Below are 16,554 nucleotides of genomic sequence, written 5' to 3' on the forward strand. Positions count from 1 at the left end.
CGTTTCACAACTAACTACAGTAAATTAACCGCACAAAGGAGGAAAATGAATTAGATGTATTAAAACAGATTGGGTGACAAAATTGTACATTTGAAAGGTATTAAGATCTACACCAATATTTATTGGTTTCTTTCATGGTCCACACACAAAATTCAGGAAAAGCAGTTTTGTTTATCACATATTGTTGTCATATACAAACATGTAAATGCAGGCAAAAATTTGAACCTCCTCCCTTGCGCTTTGAGCTTGGGGGAGGTAACAAGGTCATGGCAGTTAAACTAACTCCCAGCTCACACAGATCGAACCTCCCGCTGGTCCAAAACTGTTTTCCTGGCAAACAATTATCAACTTCAGAAGTGTAATTGCTCATATAACAGGCATGATGAACAACAGTAGCAAGCACATCAGCACTTTGTTCTAGGACATAGGAAGCTACCGTGGTCCAAACTTCCGCAAGAATGTTTACTAGAGGAAGCGAGATGAAAAGCAAAGGGATCAGACGTTGTCAGCAGGATGCGTCGTCATCTGGGATGGCATGAGTGGACTACTTTTTATGCCAATCCATCCATTAGCTAATTCAGCGTGAAAAAAAGTTGGGGGTGGCTGTCTTCAAGCTAAACCACAGGTGACAGCGGCTGACAGGAAGTGGTAGGAAATCTGGCCTCGCAATGTTGATTTATTACAAAACTGGATGTGGATGCACATCCTGCAGGTTGACACTCTGTCTTTCTAGTCAGTACTGCCTCAACATTTAACTTGTGTAACACTAGACACACACTAGAACACTAAACACTAGACAAGTAAAAGTACAAAACCTAATTCCAATGAAGATGGGACGTGTAAAACGTAAATAAAAAGAGACTACATCCATCCATCCATTCTCTGAACCGTTTCAACCTATATTCAATTGAATACACTACAAAAACATGATATTCAATGTTCAGACTGATAAACTTTTTTTGTTGTTGCAAATATTCATTCATTCCCACCCTCTTAACAACACTCAATGAGCATTTTCGAACTGATGACACTAATTGTTGAAACGTTGTAGATGGAATTTGTTCCCAGTCTTGCTTGATGTACAACTGCAGTTGCCCAACAGTCCGCGGTTACCATTGTTGTATTTTGCGCTTCATAATGCGCCACATATTTTCAAATGGGAGACAGACAGGCAGGCCAGTCTAGTACTCACACTCTTTTACTACAAAGCCACGCTGTCGTGACATGCAAAATGTGGCTTGGCATTGTCTTGCTGAAATAAGCAAGGACGTCATTGAAAAAGACATTGCTTGGATGATAGCATATGTGTACCTTTCAGCATTAATGGTGCCTTCACAGATATGTAAGTTACCCATGCCACACCCCCATACCATCACAGATGCTGGCTTTGAGTTGATAACAATTTGGATGGTCCTTTTCTTCTTTGGCCTGAAGGACAACACGTCCATGATGTCCAAAGACTATTTGAAATGAGGACTCGTCAGACCACAGCAACTTTTCCATTTTGCGTCAGTTCATCTCAGATGAGCTCGCCCCAGAGAAGCCAGCGGCATTTCTGGAGTTCTCTGGTTTCTTGGGATTTCTTGGATTTCTTGAGTTTTAACTTGCATTTGTAGTTGTAGCGACAAACTGTGTTAACTGACAATGGCTTTCTAAAGTGTTCCTGAGCCCACGTGGCAATATCCTTTACACAATCATACCATTTTAATGCAGTGCCACAGCCTTGCCGTTTATATGCAGAGACTTCTACAGATTCTCTGAATCTTTTGATGATCTTTTGGACCTTAGATTATGAAAACCAATATTCTTCGCAATTGTACATTGAAAAACGTTCTTAAACTGTTGAACTATTTGCTCAGGCAGTTGTGGTGAACCTCACCCTATCGTTGTTTGGTGAACAACTGAGCCTTTCGGGGATGCTCCTTTATACCTAATCATGACACTCACCTGTTACCAATGAACCTGTTCACCTGTGAAATGTTCCAAAAAATCTTTTTCCAGCATTCCTGAACTTTCCCAGTCTTTAGTTGCCCCTGTCCCAGCATTTTTGCAATGGGTTTCAGGCATCAAATTAAAAATAAGAGAATATTTGCACACACAAAAAAACACTAACGTTCATTAGTTTGAACATTAAATAGCTTGTCCTTGTAGTGTATTCAATTGAATATAGGCTGAAAATGAAGTGCAAATCATTGTATTCTGTTTTGTTTTACGTCCCAACTTCACTGGAATTAGGGTTTGTAGAATGGTAGGCTACTCACTAGAGCACAGATCATGCTTAAACAGTTACCAAAAGTGAAAAATAAAAGAGTCCAGGATTTTGATCTGTGTATGTCTTTTGAATTTTGTAAAATGTTAAGAGTAGATGGACAGGACTATACAATAAGAGCCTTTGTGTTTGATGTGTTAACATCATAAAGTGCGCTTACCGCGTGGCTAGCTTGTGGTTGATGACTCCGCTGTCTGTGATGACTTCACTCAGACGTAGCTCCAGGTGCACTTTTCCCTGAAACAAAAATGCACGAGTGTACATGTTTTTAGTTTCAGTAAAAGTTACAAATGTCAAAGAGAAACTGTTCAAATAATTAAAGTAGAATTTAATCTAATTTAGAGCTGATAACTTTTGTGTACTTGTATTTCTTTTATGTGGATTTGGAATAAAAGAAAAAAAGGGAATAAATGCAGGATAAGGTGATGTAATGTTTTTTTCAAATAACTCTCAGAAACAATATCAATCATCCACTACTAATGAATAAGCCAGTGGAAACAAAAGACTTTCGGAGCTTTCAAAACAATTACACAGGTATAGGCACAGTCATGTAATCCTTTGTAAACAGATTATTCAACATGAGTTTTAATGGAAAGCATCAGGTCCAGCTGGTGTACAAAAACATGAATGAATAGGGGTATTCCTCCAGTGAGAGAAAATAGTCATGCAGAAGTTATTTTCTTTCTGAAATGATTGGATTAATAAAATAATGGCAGTGTAGTGTGGTGGTACAGCTGTCGAAAAAAAGCTCCATTAATTAACAGCATCAGTATGCAAACTCACAGGCATCACGCTCCATTTGAGAGATTTGAGCAAAGGGAGCAAAACACAGACGCACGGGGCCAACAATGTGTCCTCTATTGAAAATAGAAGAGTGACACTATCTTTCAACTTCATTTGATCCATCTCACTCGCTTTCTTTCTTTAACTCCCATTCTCACACATCCTTCCGCTCGACGCCTCCTTGGATGAATGTCTCTCTGTTTCAGTGTGCTGCTCCAGGGCGACACACACCCATCTGTCTGCAGATGTTACCATTCACTGTGTTTCGGATCCTGTGTGAGAGCATCTGTGAGGAACTACAGGGGTGTGTACGTGTGGCTGTGTGTGTGCCTGAGTGTGTACTCCTGATCGTGCATACATCTGTGTGGGTGAGCCAGACGGCTGAATAGTGAATAGTGGAACAGTAATGCATGTGGGACAAGTGCAGAGATCAACCACTGGAAGCTAAATCCTGAAAAACAACTTTAGGACACCGAAATATCTAGAAGTGGAGACTTCAACTCAGGCCCCAAAAGAATAACCCTATTCATTGTAAACTCACATATGAGTGTAAAAACAAATTAACCACTAAAACCACTCAAATCCTAACTTTAATAATAATAAATGATAAATGTGTAATGCAAAGGTAATTATTGGCACAAATGAGCCTCATGCATTTCACTTTTGAACATGCTTGTCTATTACGCAAATGTAAACAAGACAAAATACTGTACTCCAATAACACGTGACAGCTTAAGATGGTATCTTAGGTATTGTGCATGAACAGAACAGATGAGAAATGATAGTAAAGTTGAACCCTGTAGTGCAGGTCAGTTTTTCCTCAGTCAGTCTGTTGCTCAACAATGAGTCACAGTAACAGGAAGTTTCTCTTCAGCTACACTGATGGCATTTCACAGTATCACAAAGATGTCCCCAGTCTTGACATTTGACAGGGGCAGACTGATCTAGACCAAGATACGATTTTAAACTTTAGGTGACACTAGTATAAAAAGGTTACAAGATGTAAAATGTGACTGTGACTTACAATATTATTTGATGACAGAGCAAGAGTCTTGTTACATTAGCAAACACTGATACACAGTTTACACTCACTGGCATTCATTAGGTACATCCATCCATCCATTTTCTGAGCCGCTTCTCCTCACTAGGGTCGCGGGCGTGCTGGAGCCTATCCCAGCTGTCATCGGGCAGGAGGCGGGGTACACCCTGAACTGGTTGCCAGCCAATCGCAGGGCACATAGAAACAAACAACCATTCGCACTCACAGTCATGCCTACGGGCAATTTAGAGTCTCCAATTAATGCATGTTTTTGGGATGTGGGAGGAAACCGGAGTGCCCGGAGAAAACCCACGCAGGCACGGGGAGAACATGCAAACTCCACACAGGCGGGGACGGGGATTGAACCCCGCACCTCAGAACTGTGAGGCTGACGCTCTAACCAGTCGGCCACCGTGCCGCCTCATTCGCTCATTTTTTCAAATCCAATCACAGCAGCTCATTACATTTTAACATTAAAATTGAGGCTCAAGATGGAGAAGGCTGAGTTCAGTGACTTTAAATGTGACTGTTGGTTAGTTGGACCGAGTATGACAGAAACTGGTGCTCTACACTAAATGTCCAAAAATAAAAAATATCTAGAAAAAGGAAGCCTGGTGAAAATTTCTCGTTATCTGGTTGTAGATATTTCAAACATTTGACTTTACCCAAATAATCACTAGTTACACAATACAGTACGTATGCCGAAGAGCAACAGCACGTGGAACTCGAAGATGGATTAGTCAGTGAGGTAGTCAGGTAATTGAGACTGAAGGCTTCTTTATACTCGCGCGGATGGCGACCGCGCTGACGTCACTGCGGCTGTGCCGCACGGAGTTTGCCTTTATACTGGAGAGCAACCCAGGCACGCAGTTTTGAAAATGTACAATTTAATGTCATAACTCGCCGATCCGATCAATGACGTCATTGCACCGCAAAAGACATTCACTCCGGGTCGCCATCGTGTACAGTATATTTGAATTTCAAAAGCTGGTTTATTTTTAGCCTTGTCGCATGTCTTTTGATGTAGTACTGTAAATATCTGACCACCAATAAGGTTATTTCTATAAAAAAAAAAAAAAAAAACGTCGGCGGTGTGGGACAGACAACAGGTAATGCCTGGATCAGACTACAAGACAAATTTGGTTTTCCACGATTGCACTATGTCAGACTACTGCAATATCTTTTACGATCACTGGGCTACATCTTGTCAACTCAAACCCGGATACACTCGTTACCATGGCGACGATATCGCGCTGAGTGCAATATAAGAACAAGAATGGGGGGGGAAAACGTGTGCTGGTGGTCACCGGTGCTCGGAAGATTACGTTAATTTAAGGCTTGCTTGAGGTATGTTCTCGTACTTTTAATACGATACCACTCGCAAGCAGGCAACAAAACATTATGCAGCCTAGTAAGCTAGTAAACTAGCACTAACGGTTGTGCGTAAACATCCCGGCATGATGTCGAGTCATGCTCTAAGGTTTCGGTGTCTGTGAAGTAATTTAATTACAATAAAATAATTCAACTCCAGTAAGTTAGCACCCATTATTTCTGTAATGTTAGTTTGACCTGACTTATTAGAATACATGACCTGACTAGAGCACTGATTTCCAACCTTTGTGGAGCGAAGGCACATATTTTACAATTGGAAAATCTCACGGCACACCTACAAACAAAGATGTCACAAAACGTAGATACACAGTAATTACTGTATGTACGTCCTGCCATCTAATAGAAGAGCATTTATTTGTTCTGTCTGTCACTATACCTCACTGGCATAAATAGTGGAAAAAAGATACATTATCTCTTGTAAATGACTATTTTTTTGAGCAGTTAAGTAAAATTTTATAATTTCTCACAGCACCCCAGAAGATTGCTCATGGCAGACTGATGTGCCACGGCACACTGGTTGGGAATCACTCGACTAGAGAAAGGATACTTTAAGATACTCAGTATACAGTACACAAGTATATACAGTAGATGAACAAGTCATTTAAATAGACACATTGCTCCATCTTTTGATCGGTTATCGTTTTTTTAAACTCGCTGATCGATGATCGGCCCTCAAAAATCCTGACCGTGTAAAGCCTAGTAATTTACAGGATCCATTGAGGTCAAGATCAAAAGCATACACGTTTGTCTGTTTGAGCCCTTCACGGCTTGCCACATACAAAGCCAAATAAAAGACAAAGGGAGCCTATATCATAAAATACATCTTTTTTTTTTTTTTTCTTATTGTCTTTATAATAATTAAAAATAACATTTTGGGGAACATAAGTAACTCAGTTATCACTTAATGTCACTGGTCCTCAGTTGTTCCAAAAGTATTGTAGCACATTTACGATGGCTAGACTGACAAAAGGCAGCAGAAGAGATTACAGGAGAGCTATTTAAAGTGTGTAAAAGTTTGTGCATTCCCTTTGTCTGTACGTACCTGCACCTCTGAGTCAGCACTGACAGGTTGGAGCTGGAACCATGTGTCTTTCCCGTGATACTTATGCAGGTCTTCTTTCTTCACCGCAACCTTACCTACACACATCATTGCATGTCAGAATGACAAATAAGCTCAAAAAGGAAGATATCTTTGACATTGTTTTGCGAGCAAGATGAGGGGGTGTGACGCAAAATCAGACTGCAATGGACAGTCAAGGCTGCCAAAAACATTATCAGTTCCCACCTACCCACTCTTGAGGACTTGCACACTGCCAGGACTAAAACAAGGGCACGCAAAATACTCTTGGACCCTCTACACCTGGTCACCACCTATTCCAGCTCCTTCTCTCATGTAGGCGCTATTGAACAATGCAAACTAAAACCAGCTTACATTCCGACAGCTTCTTCCCTCTTGCCATTAAATTCTTTAACAGTAAACTTACAATTTAATTGCTGCCAATTTTGGACACCTCTGTCAGGACACTTCTACATTATTTGCACTCACTGTTTTATCACGCTGCACTATATGCATACTGTTGTTGATTACTTCTGGCCACTCGTGTTTGAGAATTCTCTGCACCATTTGCACAATCATCACTTTACCAGATCATTGCACTATTCGTCAATTTAAACCACTCTAAGTTGCTTGAGGACTGCATCATTTATTTAGCTCTCGATGTATTACTAACACTATTCCTAAATGATTTTCCTCATGAAAACCCTCATAGTGCTTCATTTCTAGTCATTGTATTTGACTGTTTAGAACAGGGATTCTCACACTTTGGGTCCAGCTAGGACCTCCTCATAATTCCAACACCAATTAAAAATCTCTTTTTGAGGAAAAAACTGTCCAAACAGGTAAAATCATAGCTGAAAAAATATAAATAACAATAAGTTGTTGCTCCCCTTTGTTTTATTGCAAAGCAATACAAGTAAATGAGGAAAATCTTTAATTTTAATTTAATAACCATAATAAATTTGACCTGATTCAAGAATCTAGGAAATTTCACCTGCACTGTCCAGTATGCAGATATTTATTTCACAGTCAGACTGGATGATTTTTTTGGCTAAAAAGTTACTGAATTGATTTCCAGCCAGTTAATCGTTTCAGACCGTATCACTCATGAAATAAAGAAATAAATAATATCCATCCATCCATCCATCCATTTTCTGAGCCGCTTCTCCTCACTAGGGTCGCGGGCGTGCTGGAGCCTATCCCAGCTATCATCGGGCAGGAGGCGGGGTACACCCTGAACTGGTTGCCAACCAATTGCAGTAAATAAATAATAATATAATAATAAATAGCGGCACGATGCACGACTTGTTAGCACATCTGGCTCACAGTTCTGAGGACCGGGAGTTCAAATCCCGGTCCCGCCTGCGTGGGTTTTCTCTGGGTACTCCAGTTTCCTCCCACATCCCAAAAACATGCATGGTAGGTTAATTGAAGACTCTAAATTGCCCGTAGCTGTGAATGTGAATGGTTGTTTGTTTATATGTGCCCTGCGATTGGCTGGTGACCAGTTCAGGGTGAACCCTGCCTCTCGCCCAAAAATAGCTGGGATAGGCTAGTGATAGGCAAGTGAGGAATAGCGGTACAGAAAATGGATGGAGGGATGGATAATAATAAGTAAAACTAAATGAAGCAATATTGTCCTTGAATCGAATCGACAACCACGAATCGTGATATGAATCAAATCATTGCGCAAATGAATCGTTACACACCTAATAATAATTACGGCTTTTCAGAGCTACGAAATTGTTCCCATTTTAATTTTTAAAAATGCTGGCAACGCGTTTGTTTTTTTTGACCAAGCAGAAATTCCAAAAACTATTAGTTGATGAGATTGAACTCTCCTGGTAGAAAAAGTATCAATGCCGTGCTAATTGGTAGCATCATTGCACAGCTTTTTGTTATTGCCCAAGAAGAGGGAGAACAAAAAAAAAAAAAACATCTCATTGTTTAACAGTTAATTGATCTTTAATTGTTACATAGAGAAAATTATGTTTTGGTTAAAAAAAAAATCAAAACACCACATACACCTGAACTAGTGTTTCTAGATTTTTTTGGTTGGTTTATATTAACTATATCAATACTGTAGTGCATTTGAAACTGTTTGCATTTTCATTTTCGGCAGTATTTAACCACAGACATCAGTTGCACTTCCTGACTTCCTCTTTTATCTGACAGTTTCTGACTCATACACCACAGCACACCTTTTGAAAGTGATGCTACACAAGAATGTTAACGAATCCTAATAATACAATAATATGCACCACTACTCAAATGACAATTTGACAGGGTTGGCCAAATTTCGTATAACAGTAAACTTAAATTTTTTTTGTCTTATGGTAAATGAGCCCATAATTTGAAAGTGCTAAAGAACGCACAAAAGTAGATTCAGTTCAAAAGTAAAACATTAAAACTAAATACTGTAAATGCTGTTTTAAATGTAATTTATGTAATGTAAAATGTAATTTTACGAGTTTCAAAATCATTTTCATTCAGGAGTGAGGAAAATCACTTCAATTATTAACTATATTTGTGGACCAGCCAGAACAACTGTATGACAACTAACTTCTTTGCAAATGTTAAAATGCCTGGACACCTTTTTCAAGATGTCATGTTATAAACAAAATTAGTCTGTCTGTTGGTGTTTAACATATAGTGTATTCATTGCTTTGACTTCATTCCACACCTACCATTTCATTTAGCTTTATTTATTACTTTGACTTTAAGAGAAATTACAATTCACAACTGGAGAGGGAGAAAATTATACCTACTGTTAATTTAAACCTAAATTTTAACCTACTGTTAATTTACATCGCTTAGGGCAATATTGACTTCAGAGTTGAGAAGTATTAAAATACTATATTATACTACTATACTATATAATATATTAATATACTCAACATGTGACAAAATATTTATGCCACAATAATAAACTGTATATTTTTATCCCAGCTGACTTGGAGTGAGAGGTATACCCTGGACTGGTCGCCAGCCAATCACAGCTGACATAGTTCTCATTGATCAATTGCTTATAATGCTCATCCCCACTTTTTAGTCTTGTCAATTTTTCAAATGTTTAGCACTGTGACTCAAAGGTTGCATTATTATCTTGCTATTTAGCAATAAAAAACAGCCAAAGGCTCCCCAACAAAAGTCCCACTGACTCATCTAAGACAATCAATCAAAAGAATGCAAGAGCAGTATGGTTGGGTCTCCAGTTTAGTAGTGCATTTATTTAAATGGTTGATCAGAGTCATCAGTCGGAACTGGTTATATCAAGTAATACATGAGACCATATTTGAGATGTTTTTGTTTTGTTTTTTGTTTTTTTTAGTCAAAAACATGTTAGCTTTTTACCCACCAATACTTGAGTCCCTCCTGAAGACATCCCTGTCAAAGATATAGAAGGAGAGATGTCTGAAGCTACGTGGTATTTCACAGTAGAAGTCCTCTCCATAGAACGGACTGTTGGAGACATGGGGCACAAGAAAAAACACACTGTGATATGAAGGAAAACCTCAGGGCGAAACCAATTTCTACACATTAAGCAAACGCATTTGTTACCTGATATGTTAATAGCTAGAGGAGGTAAAGTTACAGTACAATGGAACAAGATGTAAGCGGAGCCTACACAAGCACAACAAAATAGAACTTGTTCAATTGCCATTTCACAGACATATAGTATAAAACAGGAATAAACTTGGCTGCACAAAAACATAAGAGTTGACACATAAGATTTATATATTTTTTTCAAAAATCTGTACTATTTCTATGATTGCAATTGCATTAGATTCTCACCAAAACTAACAATGCAATACAACTAGATGAAAACACAACAGGATTGTAAGAGCTAAAGAAATATAAAAGAAAATCATAAACTACTTAAGCGTGTGAAAAAAAGATAAGAAAGATAAGACACAATTGTGAAAAGAGAAACAATTCTTGTTCAGATGATCATCTTTGCCCAGAGATGTTTATTTATTTACGCTTCCATTAATCACTGCGACTTCACAGAAAATTTGAAAACGGCATTTTGAAGATCTCTGGAGATTTGTATGCTATGCTGTGATGCACAAACAAACAAACCAACCAACCAACTCAATTCATGAGGGAGCAGTAATTTCAAATGTGTAACTGTTGGTAATATCAACGCAACCTCATGCAAAAAGGTTTCATTCCTTGTAAGTGTTAATTGATTGGAACATTTCTATTATGTTGGTTGTTGAAAGTTGTGTTTTATTGCAACTTCCTGTCCACACTGACAAAAAAAGAACAGGAAACAGAAAGAGGCAGGACAGCGGGCATACCAGAGTGACTTCTCGACAATCTTCGTTCTGAAGACTTCTTCTCGGTCCAGGTTGACAGTGCAGTAACAGTCCCTCATCCTGTTTGGCCCCGGATATGGAGGGATGTTTTTAGCTTCTCCTGCACAGAGAAGTAAGGGGAGTGAGTGGTTATTATTCAGGAACGCTGTGGTAAGCAGTCACAATCTGTTTACTCGGGCACAATGCTGAAAGTGATTATTTATTATAGAGCAGCAACAGTAATAAAATACCCTTATGTAAGTGTGTACACCTGTTCCTGTTTTAAATGAAATACATATGCTCAACAGACCTACAATATCATTACATCATCAAGTCCCTCATCAAGTATAATTAGCTTACTTCTCGTAGTGTGGCTATTTTTAAACAGGGCACACTGTCATGTCCTGCTCTCAGACACACACTCACAGGCAAAATTTCAAACAATGGGCCCTATTTTCATGAACAGAGTCAATGTGGTGTGGCAGGTGGCGCAACTGTGTTGGTAATTTCACAGACCAGCGTAGCCCGATGGATCCGAGAGTGGGTGTGCTGCAACACTGGGGGAGTGTTTGTAGCAGACTTCATTCTCCGCCAATCAAAGCGACTCCTCTCATTCCCTTTAAATGTGGGGCAGTGTGACAGTCTCAACAGAGACATCTCTGTGGGGAAGAGGACAATGCGTAATTGCAGCCATCCATGCGTGAGTGGAGCATTGTCACTGCTCTTGGCCGGTGTGGCAACAGACAATGTGAGCGGGTACCATTATTCAATACAGAATGAGCTGGTGACAAACCCTAACTTAAATATGTCCACGGACCTCTGTATATATGTCTGCCTGTGTCAAGATCACGTTCACCAAAATCACATTAGACCAGCGGTCTAGCCTGTGTCGGCATTTAGAAGTGGTCTGAGCAGGTGTAGGTTTAGACTGACTTTCTGTAGCCAAATTGTCACTCCAGCAGGCACATCTCCAAGGACACACACTCGCTGCACTGGAAACTTGCTTGGCATAGACGGATTTGCCAAATTGGTAGACACGCACATCGAGCCTTTCGCTTGCATTAAAATCAGAATCCGCCAGGATTTGCATCCCGGCACAGATGCACTGTCTGCAAAAATAGAGCCAAATGTGTGAATGGTTATTGGGTATCATTTGTGCATCTCGTGTGTGTGTGTCTGTGTGTTCGCGCGTGGGTGCATACGTGTAGTCTGATGTGTGAATGAAAGTAACCGTGACACTTCCTTCATCCTGCCCAGGTCTGTTGTCTGTTCCTCAAGCATATGTGACAGATAACACTCCCTTTCACAAAAATGTGGTCCAACCTCCCACATCCACACACATGCTTGAACACACAAGCGAGCGCACACACACACACACACTCACACACACATAAGGTGGTGTCCCAATCCCTCATGAAGAATATATTCTCCTTTACGAAGCCTCAGATGAATCCAAGTCATTCCTTCTCTGTTTGTCTTCACCCAGAGGACCCACAGGTCTCCACAGTCTCAGTTACACGTGTTAGCTCAAAATGCCTTTCGCACATGCTTGCAGCCATATCTGATAATTTTGTTCACCAGCTGAGCTACAACAAATCCATCTATCAGTAGTTCAAGCTTTGACTGAATGACGTCTTCATAATAAAAGCACATGTATCTGGTTTTAAGGAACAAGAGTCAAGACTACTACTAGTGCTACTACTAGTAATTTGTTCACTTTGTTTTACAAGGAAATGGTTTTGCTGTTGTTTAGATTCAGGAAGCCATCAGATGCAATGCACTGTTTGTAATTTTAAACATTTTACAAACCAAATTGTCTACTCATAGAAACGGATCAGATCGGTCCTTGAAGAAAACCTCAGTGTAGGAGAGAAATGAGCGTTACGTAGGTAATATAAGCATAAATTTAAACATTACAGTTTTCTATCAGCAGAGATATAATACACTGCACTGTTTCAGTGTGCCTAATGGGGGAAGGGGAGATAGTTGACTTTTGACCCTGAAGCACTGGCTGTAAAACCGCAAACCGATTCTCTCCATGAAAGGACATGATTTGTGAGTTAGTTCATCAGAGCATGAATACTTAAGACGTTTAATCAATTTTGCACTTGCAATTACATTTCAATGGGGAGGCTTACAAACCATTTTTATTCATCTTCTTCTTCTGTGCGCTCTGTGACAGATTAAAGGATGCGTCTGCGTTAGCAGCAATGACAATTTTTCATGTGTCATCATCACTAGTTTTAGGTCACTAATCACACAGGTCATGAAGCACTTGTTAGGAGGAAATATGCGTTAATTTACCCTCTAGTCAGTTTATTATAAAATTGTAAGACAAACACATTTCTAAAGGTAACTTCTTGCTTACTGGGATTCCCAGTAAAAGACCAAAACCGAAAACTACTACTACTACAAGGAATCAATTAATGACACACATTGTTGCAATGGTTTAGTGGAATTTCAGTAACCATTCTCACAGTCCTCTCAAAATTTAGGATTAAAGGGGGGGTTGATGGTCCCAACCTATGACATTGTGGTTATGAACAGCGCACAATAAACTAGTTGGTTCACCTTCCAGTATGTAAGCCAATTACAGGAGTAAAGGTAAGGAATTCTTGTCATTTCTTTCATTTGACTTTTTCTACAGTTATGGCCTAGAAATTTATAAATTAAATATTCACTGTAATTATGACTTTACTACTACATTAACATAGGTACATACTTTTGGGTTAAATCGATCTATCGTTAACCAAGACCTCACTGTATAGAAAAATTATCCATTGAAAGTATGTGTGGATGTATTGTGACATTGTGATCATTTATTTGAAAAGCAGTAATGGCAACTAATGTGTGGAATTGCAACTTAGTTTACTCCAGTATCTAGGCTATGGAAAGTGAGTTTGCCTAAGTTTTTGCTACTTGTCGCAGTTAAGTAAAACAATGAATGTGACTGTTTGCTCTTTGGGGTGACTGGAACGAGCCACTGCTCCGACTCACAACTACAGTTCACATGGACTCAGGGCCCATGTGCTGTCCTATTTTCTCTGGCGCCGCCTTTTTGCTTCAGTGCCTCAATGTTTCCTTTTCAGGAATAAATTGCTATAGAAAAGAAGACATCCTCTCATGAAAGCAAAGTGATAGTCTTGCTCATCTTCATTGTATGTATTTATTCCCTTCCGTTATTAGATCTGCCAAACCTAACACCCTCCTTCTGCTTTCCTTTGTGTGTTTATTCTCTCAAATTCATTCCATCACTCAGTAATAATCCCTCATTTCCATTTGCCTTCCAATGTTTGTTTTCCTCTCATCCATGACCCATAAGTTCCCTTGATTGGATTGTGACATCCAGGTTTTCATTGAAACAAAACCAATCTGGAATTACAGTTATCTTTTTGTTTTGTGTTTAATGACTTGGCTAATAAAATAGACTGTATAGCACACACAAAAAGTGAGTGCACCGTCACACACATTCCAAGAATTATTCTTCTGGAGTCATATCTCTAAACACTGTTAGATATTGACCTTTATACCCATCATGAAACTCAAAATATATGTTTGGCCAAATGTTTCAGTTAATGACTTTATATGGTATGAAAATCAACTTGCAGTGACCTAGTTACTCCTTGATATTTTCCATCATCAGAAACATTTTCAAGGACTAATTTTTTACCTGAAGAGCAGAAAAACTGATTTGTTTTACACTGTACTGTATTACTATACTCACAGCCCTTTAAAATACATACAGTAGTTAGATTTATTTCTAGGAAATGCTATCAATATTCTATTAACAGAGGTATATCATTGATTTTTTATTTGCTCGCATCTCATTTTATTTATCTATCTATCTATCTTTAAAGATATAAACTCAGCCTGCCTACCACTCTATTTTCTCTTCTTGCCTTCAAATATTCTTCCTCATTGGAGCTTTAATGTTGGTCCAATACTTCCATATTCCTTTTTGAAATAAGCTTAAACATCATTTATTTTTCCTTTTCATCACTCCCCCTTTCTTTCTCTAGAGGGGTTGGATTTCATTTTCTCTCCGCAACAATAAAAACAAGCAGACAAAAACAACAACTTTCTCCCCTCATCATGCAAAGCTCATCAGTACTGCTGTCCTTTGAGAATATCTTGCCCTAATATGCGAACAAAACACACACAGCTCTTGGAAGGTATGTGCAAGTGGAATATCCACAGAAAACAAGATGGGAACATACAGTATAACATAAAAATAATAACACAAATACACCAAAGATTGTGAAATTGGTACACATGAACAGTAGGTCAACTCTCCATCTGATTACAGTGCTGCAGAATGCAGGAGACGAAGACGTGTGCAAGGCAGGAGGAACCACAAGTGATTGAAGAGATGGCCTCAGTGAAATGCGTTGCTTTGTTAATCTTCCTTCTGTGTTGCGTGTACAGTTACAGCAAGGCAACTTGTTATTCTTATCTCCAGTGACGTGAACACATTCAAGGATATGCATGCATGAATATTTTCAGTTGCTGTTTGCACGCCTAGCAGACATGGGCTTAAGGAAACAAATGGGAATGTATGTGAGAGAAAATTATGTACAGGTATATGCAAAGGACTCAATCCGTTGTGAGGGAGAACAATGAATGTAGGAGAGAAAGAGAGAAAGAGGGGGACTGGAGAGCAGTTAGCATTGGAGAATGCTACAAGAGGAAATGAGATGAGGAGAAAGGAATTTCAATTGGATCCAAGATGTAGCTTGAAAGCAGCAAAATCCCCAGTTATGATCCAGTTGTGTGTGCGCGTGTGCGTGTGTGCGCGTGCGTGCATGCGTGGGTGGGTGTGTGCGAGACATATCATTAAAAGGAAAGAAAGCCAGATAGTTGTGCAATTATCTGTTAATACTTATGTTATTATCTGTTATTTTATTTTGTGTTTAATAAAAGTGTCAGACCAGGAAATTTATTATCGCAACTGGGGCTACAGAATCAGAATCAGAATCATCTTTATTTGCCAAGTATGTCCAAAACACACAAGGAATTTGTCTCCGGTAGTTGGAGCCGCTCTAGTACAACAGACAGTCAATTTACAGAACACTTTGGAGACAAAGACATTGACAAAAAACAACAACAAACAACAATTGTGCAAAAAGATGCAGAGTCCTCAGTTCGAATGGCTAATATCGCAATATTACATCATACATTAATACAGCATACAATTATTATAGTATTTATTTTGACAATGTACATATTTCTCAACAAGATGTCAAACAATAATAATGACACTCACACACAACAGTATTCAGGCCACTAAGTCAAGTCCTAAAGAAACATCCACTCTGATAAAATCAAAGCGTGACAAACTGGTTCTTTGGCTCTAACTCCTGATGTGATATTTCCGCTCATGCAACTTGACACTTTATTTTTGTTAGAGGCTCCTTGACCGGTAGACATTTACATACTTCAAACCAAAATCAGAACAAGCTTGAGGTATTTGTGCAAAGAAAACAACGATGACAACAAAATCTTACCTTTTACTTACAATAACACTTTTTTTTTATTATCCTCAAGGCACTTATGAACTATAATTGAACAGAAACCATCTTTGGAACTTGAAGGTTGAACCACTGTTTTTTTCTATTTAGAACACAAAATTTCCATTAACTCAGATAACCCCAGATGACATCAACATGGTTATTCAGTTATTGTGTGACTTCTTCCAAAGCCATTGAAAGTACAA

General features: G+C 39.0%; 1 protein-coding gene across 4 annotated transcripts in view; it reads right to left on the minus strand.

The window, feature by feature from the left end:
- Positions 1 to 16,554, minus strand: part of rasa3 (RAS p21 protein activator 3) — a 48,738-nt gene that overhangs the window by 21,815 nt on the left and 10,369 nt on the right. For all 4 annotated transcript variants that reach the window (XM_061763207.1, XM_061763189.1, XM_061763177.1 and 1 more), the window contains exons 2-5: positions 10,845 to 10,962; positions 9,899 to 10,002; positions 6,526 to 6,620; positions 2,430 to 2,506 (exon numbers count right to left, since the gene is read on the minus strand). In XM_061763207.1, the coding sequence (XP_061619191.1) occupies positions 2,430 to 2,506; positions 6,526 to 6,620; positions 9,899 to 10,002; positions 10,845 to 10,962 (394 nt within the window). The remainder of the gene's footprint in view (positions 1 to 2,429; positions 2,507 to 6,525; positions 6,621 to 9,898; positions 10,003 to 10,844; positions 10,963 to 16,554) is intronic.

Source organism: Phyllopteryx taeniolatus, chromosome 2 (genome assembly GCF_024500385.1).
Source record: "Phyllopteryx taeniolatus isolate TA_2022b chromosome 2, UOR_Ptae_1.2, whole genome shotgun sequence".
NCBI lineage: Eukaryota > Metazoa > Chordata > Actinopteri > Syngnathiformes > Syngnathidae > Phyllopteryx > Phyllopteryx taeniolatus.